At 35.2% G+C, this 12,612-nt stretch overlaps 1 protein-coding gene across 11 annotated transcripts in view; it reads right to left on the bottom strand.

The window, feature by feature from the left end:
- The window catches only part of PPFIA2 (PTPRF interacting protein alpha 2), a 290,199-nt gene that overhangs the window by 93,512 nt on the left and 184,075 nt on the right, over positions 1-12,612 (bottom strand). For all 11 annotated transcript variants that reach the window (XM_063154956.1, XM_063154954.1, XM_063154955.1 and 8 more), the window contains 2 exons: positions 11,504-11,668; positions 1,777-1,851 (listed from right to left, as the gene is read on the bottom strand). In XM_063154956.1, the coding sequence (XP_063011026.1) occupies positions 1,777-1,851; positions 11,504-11,668 (240 nt within the window). The remainder of the gene's footprint in view (positions 1-1,776; positions 1,852-11,503; positions 11,669-12,612) is intronic.

The raw sequence follows: 12,612 nt of genomic DNA, 5'->3' as shown, positions 1-12,612 counted from the left end.
CTTAAATACTGCAGTGCTCCAATTAATTTTGTCGTACTCAAATAACTAATTGTGAGAAAATTATCTGAACTCTTGTTTAAATACATAACTGTTTGAAAATAATCCACTTGTTCTCTTCCACATCTCTTCCCATCTCACTCTTTTTTCATTATCTTTTCATTGAATGTCAGCTTCAACAGTCCCTCATAGGAAACTGGAATAACAATATTCAGATTGTGTTAGTGGTCATGTTATGCTTGACTGATTCAGTGTCCTTCTAAATGTCTTCAGTGGCATGAAGACACAAACATTGTTCAACATTTCTAAGGATTTGGGGCAGGAAAAGCCATAGAAGTCCTATTTCAATGTAATTTCATTGTGCATGCTTTTATTCCTTACTGTTAAAAAGTTTCATTAAATTTTAAAAATTCCAAATAGCCAGGCAATTCTCTAAAGACCAGGTCCTATGCCCAGTGAAGTGAACTTGGATTTAATTGGATGATGAGCAGGAGGGATTGGAGGAGTGAGATGCATCTCAGTTGGCTTGACTGACCAAAGGGACTGCTTGATATTTAATAAATGCTAGTGAAAGTAACAGAATACACAACATAGTAACTATATTATTTGAACACAACTTTTCTGGATCCTTCTGAAACAAGAATCTTAATTTTTAACAGATAAAGTACAGTTACTTTAGAGAGAAAAGGGATGAATCAAATTATCATATTAATAGGTTTATAGTTTATCATACTTTATAAAAAAGTAGTACTAACATCTTAATTGAAGATCCTGCTTTTAAGAAGTAACTTTAAGAAACTACCTTATCCAGTTTAAATTAGTTAAAAAATCCTTTAGGAGTCTCTATCACACATTATTCTGAATTGTGAGTATTCTACTTTTCAAGAACTGTTAGGTAGCATTTGAGTTTGTCTGTGGCTTCTTTCAGTTTCTGTCTTAATCCTGAATAAAATGACACCATAAAATGGCCATAACCTAAAATAGTTTTAATTTCACTTGCTTATCTTGCTCATTTTTAAGTGTTAAAAGGACATGTCAGGTGGGTTCAGAACATGAGGGGAATGGTAAAGTCACCAGAAGACTCCATTTTTTATATTATCTGACCTCAAAATCATGTCTCTAGGGTGAAAATTTTCTCTATGTGTGTAGTATACAGCTGTTCAATACAAACAGGTTTTGCTGTTCACCCTTTCAAACAAAAGAGAACAGTCTTCAGCAGGAAAAAAATCTCTCTTGTCCAAGTTCACAATAGTTACATGGCACCAGAGTACACCATGATACACTGCAGTTAAAAGGGAAGAGACAAACCTACATTTCACAGTCATCCATAATCCTCCCTTAATACTTCAATGCTAACATTTCTATAATGAGTATATATACATCTGTGTGTGTTTTACTTGATTTTATAGTGAAATGGAAATTCAGGTTATTGAATTCTTTATAGTATCTGACATTTTTGTTGGTTCGCTCCTTTTTCAAGTCCAATACGAAATTTGGGAATCTGTTACTAGCGCTTGGATTTTGGCTTGCTCACAAGGGAAGAGGAGGAGGAAATAAATCAGTAAACAGAAGGTTGTATTAATCTTACAACCACCTTAAACAAGCCTCACTGAGAAGATTACTCACAATGTAATTTTTCTTTAGCTTTGTTTCATTTTGGTTCTGTTTGTTTGTGTTATTGTGGGTTTTTTCTAACAGTTTTGAAGAAAGTGACAGGGAACACATGGGACAGAGTATTAGAAATTTAATCTCAAAAGGGGAGAAAGTGTTTTATGTTACCTCCTGGTTAGCAGCAGCTAGTTCTTCTTCCAGTGCAGAGACTCTTTCTAAAGAAACCCTCAGTCGTTCCCTTACCTAGAAGAAAAATCAAAATATGTGCAGTAACGTAATTTCTATTAGTCTTTAAAGATTATATAATCTGCCATATGCTCTACTGTATGCCCTGCCACTCCATTTGCAGGCATGTGTGTTGCACCCTTTCATGAGACATACTGTGTAGTAAACATTTAAACCTAACTACAGGAAAACTTAACCCATTAAAATAGGTGTCAAACTTTAAATGCCACACTGCTGTTCCACAGTCTGCCTGTAATTTTATGGAATACACAGCAAATGAAAATATTTTAAGACCACATTAGGCATAAAAATAAAACTTTCACAAACATCTTTTACAAAGGATAAAGAAAAAAACCATTTTCAGATGTTTTAAGGTCACTCCATGGAAGATAAGTAATCTGTTTATAGTAACTGAATGTAATAAATTCATTGAAAAATAACTTGTAGCGTTGCCTTCAGGCCCATATACTAGAGATCTTTTATATCATCATGCATTTGTTTCAGTTTTGCAAAAAGTCATAAACAATGTATACTCTCATAAGCAGGAAATTCCTCTATGTTTGCACCAGCTTCATGAATAACCTATTCTGTTCCAAGGATGATTATGATCTCAATTATTATTATTACCAGTATTTTAATTATTGCTCATTATTGATTATTAATAGATAATATTAAATTAACAGTAAATGTGTCTGGAGACACAATCACAGCTGATTTGAGGTCAGCTGGTGTAGCTCACGTAACCTAAGCCAGCAATGTAGCTGCAGTCTCCCGCTACAACCAAAGGCAAATCAGACCTGAATGACTCCAGTGCTGTGTGTGACTCTCTCTCCCAACTGTTAAGGGACCCTGTGACAAACCTAATCTACAGAACTTCGTTAGGCACCTCACAATAAACGAGCTTGTAACCTGGCTAATCAGTCAACACCCAAGGTATACTTCTTTACACGTTCCAGCTGCCCCGCAGCAATGCTGCTCCAGCTGCTGATGCACAGATGTTTAAGGCCATCAGCAATTTTTGCTGGGCAAGGCAGCATACTCTATTAGACCAAGAGATGTAGCTGGAAAATAAAGCAAAACAAAATCTGTCTTTCATTTACAAAGAAACATGACACATTTTCATCCTCGACAAATACAGATCCCTAAAAGAGTTCTATATGTCCTAACACTTTCATATTTTTTCCAGCGATAGCTCTTAGTCTAATAAATATTACCTTTCCTTACACACTTCATTTTCATTTACTATAGATAGAAATAAGATTTTGCAATTGGATCCCTATATTTCAAGAATGGATTAGACTTAATAGATGAAAATTAGTTAGCAAGACTAACACAGCACGTTCACTTGACTTTAAAACTAAATCCAAAGTTGAAATACATATTCAGGAAATGAACACTTAAAAATAAAACTATTCACCTTTCTAAAAAATGCAAATGTAGTTTTTATGCAGTACTTTGAGGCTTTTGTTCCTCTTTACATAGTTTATTGAAACAACTAGTAAGAGGTGTAGACCTGTCTTCAAGAGGCCTGATTTCAACTTCTCCACAATGGGAGACAGTATATAGCAACATCTTAACAAAAAACCCAGACAAGTTAAAAAAAAAAAAAAAAAAAGGAAAAATTACAATCATATTTCTGGCTTCAATCCCTTTGGCTGTAAGTGCTGCATTGGGACAAAATGATTGAGAGAAAATTCACAAGCAGGCAGTTGTTAAAAGTCAAAAGGAAATACAATAAGTTGGCAACTTTAATTGAATTTTCTTCTGAAACCCCCATGTATTCAAGGCCAAGTGTTTTATAATGGAGAATGTAGTTAAAAAATTACATTATAATATGTCTAACACTGACATTCACTTTGAATGGTGCTAGAATTTGCAAACCAGCTAGGCCAGATTAATGAGGATGTCACAGCTCTACAAGGAGCTGGAATCAGAATTATATCAGAATTATCTTTAAACTTTACATCCTGTGGCACTGTTGAAATGAATCCCAGTGGGTTTTATACAGCCATTTTAAAGCTTGTAACAACACTGTCTCTAAACAACAGACAACTCTGGAGACACAATTTCTACATGGCACTTCAGCAAAACTAGGTAGATAATTAATGTTTCTATTCTGGCTGTCGAGCTATTATATTCATTTCATTCTTGGCCTATTGTCAACAACATTGAACATTACCAGTGTAAGACAGAGCAACAGCTGGAAGTTGTTTCCTTTGTCCTGCCTCACCTTATCTTACCTCGCCTTCCTCCCAGGTACACAGTTAATACACTGCTTTTTTGTTATAATGACCTAACCAAAATTGCAGTCTGATGGCTCCTACTTGTTCTCAGAATCTAACAGTTGCTAAAGGAACTGAAAACAACTCTGCCTTGGCACAGAAAGCCTTTTTCCCTTTCATCTGACCAGTGAACAACAAATTCAGATTCACATTTGCCATAGTGACATTGGAAAGGCAACTAATTCTTCATTTTCAAACATAAATAACAGCTGTTAAAATTGAGGGAAATCTTTGATTCTATTAGTAAAAAAATAGAGTTACATCAGCGCTCTGATCTGAAGGGGAAATCTGCTCTGGTTTATAACCCAAAAGCTGTAACATTATTTCTCATTTTACATTTCTTTCTCAGTCATACAAAAATGTATTGCAAAGCATTTTTAATTGGATTCCATATTCAAATTTATGTTTACAGAAAAAAAAAAATCCCAAACAGAACCATCCTCATTTCTGAGAGACACAGGAAAAGGTTGCTGTTCTGGGTCACCATCTTGTTAAAGAAAAAGGAACTGGAACAAATTCAAACTATTTTTATCTGACCATTTTTGTTTGGTTTTTTTTTTTTTTTTCATATGCTGAATGCCAATTAGTGATTGGCATACTGTTTTCTATTTTCTGGAAGTGACAGTAAGTGAGTAACTATAGTTAATAAGAATTATCTTAGTGAGATCATGTGTATCACTTCAGAAGTTACTCTGCTTAAATTTCACATGATTCTTCAACATATTTCTATTTTCTTGGGCACATGATAGAGCTTTATAAAAAGGTTTCACAAAGTAAGGCTAATCAGATGTCAAGTGATCTAACAGAAATGCTATCATAAACATTTTTAAAGGACAAATACCTGGAGGATAGAAGGCTCTAGGGAGAACTTACAGCACCTTCCAGTTTCTAAAGGGGCTTACAAGAGAGCTGGAGAAGGACTTTTTACAAAGGTAGGTAATGACAGAACAAGGTGAAAGGGTTTTAAACTGAAAGAGGACAGATTTAAATTTTATATTAGGAAGACACTTTTTACTATGAAGGTGGTGAGACACTGGAACAGGCTGCCCAGAGAAGCTGTGGATGCCCCATCCCTGGAAGCGTTCAAGGCCAGTTTGGATGGGGCTTAGGGCAACATGGTCCAGTGAAAAATATCCCTAACAAGGCAGAGGGTGCAAACTGGGTGATTTTTAATTATTTCTTTTTAACCAAAACTATCTTGTGATTTTATGATTGTAATGCCACAGACGCAGCAGAAAAGAGTTACTCTCTCCATGCTAGAGGGTGTATGCAACATATGCCCAGATGACTGGGTATTCTTCTGGCTTTTAAATGCAACCATATTATCTTTAAATGTAGCATAGTCAATGTCATGTTAGCACTGCTGTCAGTGCAAAATATCACCCATCTTTCTCTGTCTCCTAGCAACTGCTTCCCACTTTTTTGCTTGGTGTCACATTCTTTCTTCATTCTCTTCAGATCTGCAGCCCATACAGAGCTTTTTAAAAAACATTTGCACACTGGCATTGAATCACTTTCCCCCCATGAACAGCCTATTGAGTAAAAGTTCTTCTAGTTACCTGCTAATGAATAAAAAGATAGTGACCATGCTGACACAAATAGGCTAATTTAGTTTGCAAGAATATTAAATATACTTTTCTGCCATTAATCTCAAGAGAACCAGTGGGCTTTTGCTTCTTAGCTAAGACAGTGTCATCTGGTAGCTGCTTTCCACTGTGAAAATCAACTGGACATTTTTCTTACAACACCGACCAAAAACTGGGTTTGGAGAAGTTGCTTCTTTCTTCTTTCTAAATGCATATTTTAAAATTTGAACCCAAAGTTTAAAGTAAAATAGGAAAAATGTCTGCAGGACAACAAACATGTTCAGATAGATATTAGAAGCCAAATAGAACTACAGAAATGCACAAGTAACACAATAATTTTTCTACCTTTTTTTCTTCCTGAACTGCATATAAGGACTATGTATTTCCTGACCTACTCAATGTCTATTCTAACCATGAAGTTAGCATGAGCTTCTATTTTCATTCAGCTCTAATGATTTCTAGGAAATATTTTCTTCACTTGCTCTTTTATTAACAATTCCATGCATATTTTTATATAATATCACAAAATATTTTGTAGTGCTGTCTTACATTAGTTCCACAACTATTCACTGCATGGAAAAAAACCTCAATAAAGGTATGAGCTACTTAGCAGCAGTGAGAGAAGTGTTTGAGATCTGTAGCATTAAGAAGGACAGGGTGAATAACTGAAGGGAGTTATGCATGACTAGGAATACTGCTGCAAATTTCACCTGACTTATACAATAACAAAGGTTATAAGAAATGTTGAGTCAAAACTTCATATTGGTCCTAGCCCAAATCACTCCTAAGTTCCAATGTGTAAAACTGCACATTTTTTTAACAATTCTCATTGTCTTTGAGATATAACTTAACCTTACACTTAGGTAAAACAGTCACTGAATTTAACTTCTCCCATGATGAATATTTAGAATTGCTAGCAGAACTGCCCCTGTGTTTTGTTTTTTTTTATTTATAAAAATGTTAGAATAATTAGATATACAAATATTTTTGAAAAGATATAGAGCTTCTGTCAAAATAAATTTCTAAATAATAATAACAACAATAATACTAGTAATAATAAAGAATACAGTTAGTGTGCTATCAATTTTATTTGCTGTGACACAATGAGATTTTTCTGAGGGACACATATAATGATAAAAATTTCTAAAGTAAATTAAATCTGTCATTATCCCCATGCTCTAAAGTAAAAATTCTCACAAAATACATTAAAAGTGCAAAACCAGTCTGTGTAGACTCTTTTTTTGGCACTACTAAGATCTCTACTAGAAGATAATGGGGTAAGATTAAAATCCCTACTCTTACCATTCCCTACTCACTACAAGGTACCTGCTGGGTTCAGCCAAACAGGACTGGCTCTCTCTCGTGGGAAGATCATGGCAAGCTTTCATTCTCCAGCCTTGTGGCACGCGGATAACGAGAGGGATCCTGAAGGAGCTATCAGACTCTGAAAATACTGCAGTGACAGCCACGTTTTCTCAGAATAATGCATTCACAGCTGTGATCTCTCTGTGGCGATCTGTCTTTTGGACAAATGGTAAAGGCAGAGCCCAGACTTCATGTAATAGATCGAAAGTCAATAGACTGAAATAGGTGAAGATATCACTCCTGATACTTTTTATACTTAAGCATACCTGCCTAGAAACTGATATATTTTATTTTTAACTTTCCAATCTCTTAGTAGGTTTCATTGCATCTTCTTATAGTAATGAGGAGGGTTTTGTAGTTCTTGTACTGTTCATGTAGCAATCCTTTCATGATCAGTCAAGTTTTGTGGCAGAGCTTGTTACAACACATCAAGATGTTTTAGTGTAGGAAGTGAAAACATGAAAGAAAATTTGCATTTAGGAAGAATTTTAAGATTTTCTTCATACTTTTGTAAGTTTAAAGGGCAAAACTTCTCATGAAAATATTTTGTTATGCTTTTCCAAGAATGTAGCAACTACATTAGTAGTTTTAGTGTCAACAGTTTCTTTTTGTGAAGAAAAAATTAAAGAAAAAATTGCATTATTCATTTGCAAAGGATCATGATATATTTCCTGTGCCCTTTTGACAGTTTTTATTACTCTTTATCCATTAACCTACTTTGGCTTTGTGAGCCATTTTCTGATGGGGCACTGTTTTACATTGCTGTTACATCAGTGTATCATAAATCATGGTTTTTTTCCTCAGTTTTACTGTGAGAATCTGTCTGCAGGTCTCCTCTGAGCACAGCAGCAGAGTCTGTGCAAGTGAAGCCTTACCCAAATACAGGAAGACAAAACATACATAAGTCAAAGGCAGTAGATTAACTTCGTGCACAAATGCCAAGATTACTTGATTACTTTGCCATGCCTTTCTCAGCTTTGCAAGTATCACAAGTCAGGGAGATTCCTGATGAGTAGAAAACTCACAAATGTTTTGTCCTTCTTCATGAAATACAGGAGCTATCCTGGAATGACCCAGGAAATGTAGGGAAGGTTATAGAGCAAATCTTCCAGGAAGCATTTTCAGGCACACAAAGGACAAGATGGTGATTGGGGAGAGCCAGTACGGCCTTGCCAAGGCGAAACGATATCTGGCCAACCTTGCTGCGTGTGTGATGAGAGGACTGGCTCCATGGATGAGGGGAGAACAGACAATGTTTTTTGTCTTTACTGAGGTTTTCTGCAAGATCTTAAATTTATCCCTAGAGAAACTGGTGAGATGTGAATTGGTGAAATAGATTCCATGGTGCATCAGAAACAGACTGGACTGTGAGGTTCAGAGATTTGGGATCAGTGAGACAAAGCCTGTGTGGCGTCCCATTGCCACAAAATGCATAACCCATGAGGGAATGAGACAGGCTTCAGGAAAAGAAAGCAGTTTTGCAGAAAAGACCTAGTGGTGAAAAAGGCCAGCACACAGTTTGGCCAGTAGGTTGGACAAAATGATCATTTCCCTCCAGACTTTTGTGCTGCATTTGGTTTTGGGCTTTCTGGTAGAAAACATTGGCAGATTTCAATGAAGGCCCACCAAGCTGGCCATGAGCTGGAGCACACAGCATACAAGGCAGGCTGAGAGAGCTGGGTCTGCTCAAAGTGAAGGGAAGGTTTGTGGGAGATCTAATTGCTGTCTACAACCAGCTAACCAGAAGATGTGGAGGAAATAAAGCCAGATTCTTCTTGCAGATGCAGGAAGGGAAGACCTTGCAGGACAAGAGGGAACCAGTGCAACAGTCAACAACAGAAACTCCAGATAGGTATTATGGGAAAAAATTACAGTGGGGGTGGTGAAACACCAGAATAGGTTTTCTGCCTACAAATATTGACAAGTTATTGGACAGGACCCTAAGCAACCTGAAACAGTTGGCCCCACTTTGAGCAGGAGGTTGGGCCAGATGTCTCTGAGGAGCTTCAACCCACATTGTTCTACTGATCCCTGGAAAGCTTCAATGCATTTTTATAGGTGGATTGATATCTTATTTCTGAAGAGTCTCAAACAAATCTAACTTACATAATTATTCTGTCACCATGCCGAATGTATGACTCACATGCCATAAAAAAATTTTAGCACATTTGGGTGCATGCAGTAATTTTTAATTTCATTATTTTTAAATAAAAATCACCATAATACTGACAATTTGTGAAAGCATTATATTATCAAGTATCTGGGAGATATATGCAATGTCTTTGATCCAATCCTTCCAGAGACACTGTAACAAAACCAGGCATTTTTATGTAGGATTTTTCCTTGAAAATAATGTGTGCTGGTTTTATAACAAATTATTTTAAAATAATTTATTAAACTTTACTGAACGTATCTCAGATTGTTTTATAATAACATATAAATAGTATAGTTTATTCTTTTATAGTAAAAATATGATTTATTGCTTCAAAATAAAAAAGGTTCCACACAAGGTAAACAGTATTTCGGAAAAAATAATTTTGACCAACCAATTTTAAAACTTGTTTTATAATGGAACAAATCTTCTTTTAATATGATTGCAGATGGTTAACTTTTCTATCCTGAAAATTGTGATTACCACTGGGACATGAATCAATTAGATACATAAGATACCTACATTTGTAATTCCAAAATTTTTTAACATGCTGAATACTGATTTTAATCTGTAACATTTAAATAATGTAAGAATAGAATTTTCAACAATCTCGGTCAAATTTTTCAATAATGCAAGTCAAAACATTACATGTAGCTTGAATCTAATTCTGTACAATAGTTTTCAAAAGAGGATGTAAAATAAACTGCATACTACCAAAATACTAAAACATTAACGAAAGAAAATGTGCAAGAGGTACACAACTGTTGAATAATCAGAATCAATTTCAAGTTTAGTTCTTACAGTTTCTCCTACTCATCCACAACAATGTCAAAAAGTATAAAAGTTAGAGAGTTCCCTACCCTAGTTTTATCAATATTTAAAGTGCTGGATAAAAGATCAAAGCTCAGAGCATAAACTGCATCAATCCTCAAAAGATCTTTTTAATAATACAGGATTTTTAAAGTCTTAATGACATCCAAAAGATTATTACAGTGGCTAGAAGTCATTATATTTCCTTTTCTAGATTTTCTTTATAGCTTTATAGATGCTTTCATGATATCTGAGTAGAACATATAACCCAAAAGATTAAAGTTTTTGTTTGGTCTAAGTTCCTTAGATTTATTCAACTTTGAAAACCTGATAGTTAACCTAGTATGACTCATAACCCACACGGTCTCACCCTTTCATTACCAATGACATATATATATATTATTATATATTTCTATATATCTACAGCTGCCTCATTCATTAAATAAAGTCAACTTTCTGAGTATATTTCTGAAAGTTGAAGTTAAATTTTTTACTGTGAGGCCATTAAACTGGACAACTCATCTGTGCAAGTCAATGGTTTCAGATGCTGCTCTGCACAATGTCATCCCTGCTTACCCAACCATCTCAAACAGAGAAGCAACTCAGCAGCAGCAATGAGCAAATCAGCCAAAAGAGACTCCATAAGGGATGAGGTTCTTTGCTCATGAGCCCTGTTTCTCACGTGCTCCCTGCACGTGGAGTTTTGAGGCACCTACCAATTCAGATACATCACCTTCTGAGCATACTGTTTCTAGACTTGAATTGGATTTCTGAATTTATGTACACAATACTCAAGGTGATAATTCACAGTTGTACAAAGTTTCACTCATTTTGAATATAGTCTTTCCAGCACAGGAAAGATCCTCTTCATTAGCATGACTTGATGCAGTTATCATTGGTTTTTACCTTGATTCTGCAGGCCCTTCATCACCTCTGATAATGAAGAATGTACTACTTACTTTAGGTTATCCTGCTTGAAAAGGGATCACTCTCCTTACATAGCAAAGGCTAAAAAGATCTTTGAAATTTAGGAGGTTTTCCTCCTAAAAGTATCTAAGAGCCAAGTTCCCTTATGTAGCTAGGAACATCTGATTCTATGTCTCTATGTGTTTTTAAAATTTGAGATATACACACATTTTCATGGCCATAACTTAAAAGCACACTTTACACCAAATAAATCCCACAGGGTCATCTTTATTTAGTATAAATAAAAGAAGCATGTCTGGTGGGGTGAGATTTGCTTATTTTGAAAAGTAATTTCTATTGTCTACAAAAGATAGCTGAAGTGACCTCGAGTGCATTACAGCCATTGGCCATGGCTTCTTACCATCCATATTTCTCTGGACACCTGTAAACACTCTAAGTACAGGATTTATTCCAAGGAGCAACAAACTATACTGTTGCTCTGCTGCATCATAAGGCACAATTAGGCAAGTTAAAGAGGGTATTCAGTAAGTTTTTTTACCATACTGTACCTTTTCATCCAAAGCCTTGTGGTGCTCAAACAGAGATTTCAGAGCTTTGAGGACCTCAACTTCACTGGAAACTCCTGAGGGAGACTGTGCTTGCCGTTTCACCACTGTCATCCTCAGGGATCTTTCGTGTCTTGAGACAAGGCACTCCAAATGCTCCAGTAACAGCTGTGGGATTGAAGTAAAAAGTCATTAATTTCTGGGCCCCTAAATGCCACAGAAACTCTAACTACAAAGTGCATGATACCAAACAGCAATCTTCCTGGCAACTTCATTGTAGGAGAGATTGCTGGAACTATTAGCAATATTTCATGTTTCTAAAGTAGATGGAATAGGTGGAAAAATAGAATACCCACTCATGATTTCACTTAAAACTCTGCTATGAAAAGCAAGAACAACAAATCATTAAGCATAGGGTCACTATTTTACTAAATTAATTAGATATTTACATATCATTTGTGATAGTAATTGATGATTATTGACAGCCAAAAATGCAAAGACAGTCTAAAGAATCATGCAAAAATATTAAATAAATTTACAATTCATTCAGCCTAACTGTAATATACTTTCAATTTATCTTGAAAGGAGCTTAACTAAATATGTAGTAGTGAACAGTATATTCTACTAGATTTTTAAACAATTCATTAGAATTGTCACAGCTAATGTTGCTTGTCATTAGCACATCCTTTAAAATATTGTCTCTGTTGTATTAAAAAATCAACAATAAAAATCAGAGAAGTCCATAAACATCTGTGAAATACACCATAAATAACATATTGTAAACACATTTTATATTTAGTTTCCACTGTTATTCTGAGGTTAAAGGAAAAATTAAAATATGTTGATACTGTATAGAAAATTCCTTATTTGTCTATTTTCATAGCGCTACCATTGCCGTTTTTAGTACCTGAACACTAAAGAGACTTGGTTAGCTGTAAGGTTAAATCAGGGTAGCTAAATTCATGAATCAGAATGCATGTTAAATGTATTGTAATTACAATAAACAATTATATCCAACTCATTGAACTGGAAATCTGAAAGTTACATGGACAATTGTTTAATATTTCTCCTTCGATGTGGGTCTTAATATAGCTACTATTAGTAAATACATT

The sequence above is a fragment of the Melospiza melodia genome, chromosome 4 (assembly GCF_035770615.1).
Source record: "Melospiza melodia melodia isolate bMelMel2 chromosome 4, bMelMel2.pri, whole genome shotgun sequence".
NCBI classification, from domain to species: domain Eukaryota; kingdom Metazoa; phylum Chordata; class Aves; order Passeriformes; family Passerellidae; genus Melospiza; species Melospiza melodia.
Note: the sequence above shows the minus strand (reverse complement) of the source record. Positions and strands in the feature narration are given on the sequence as shown.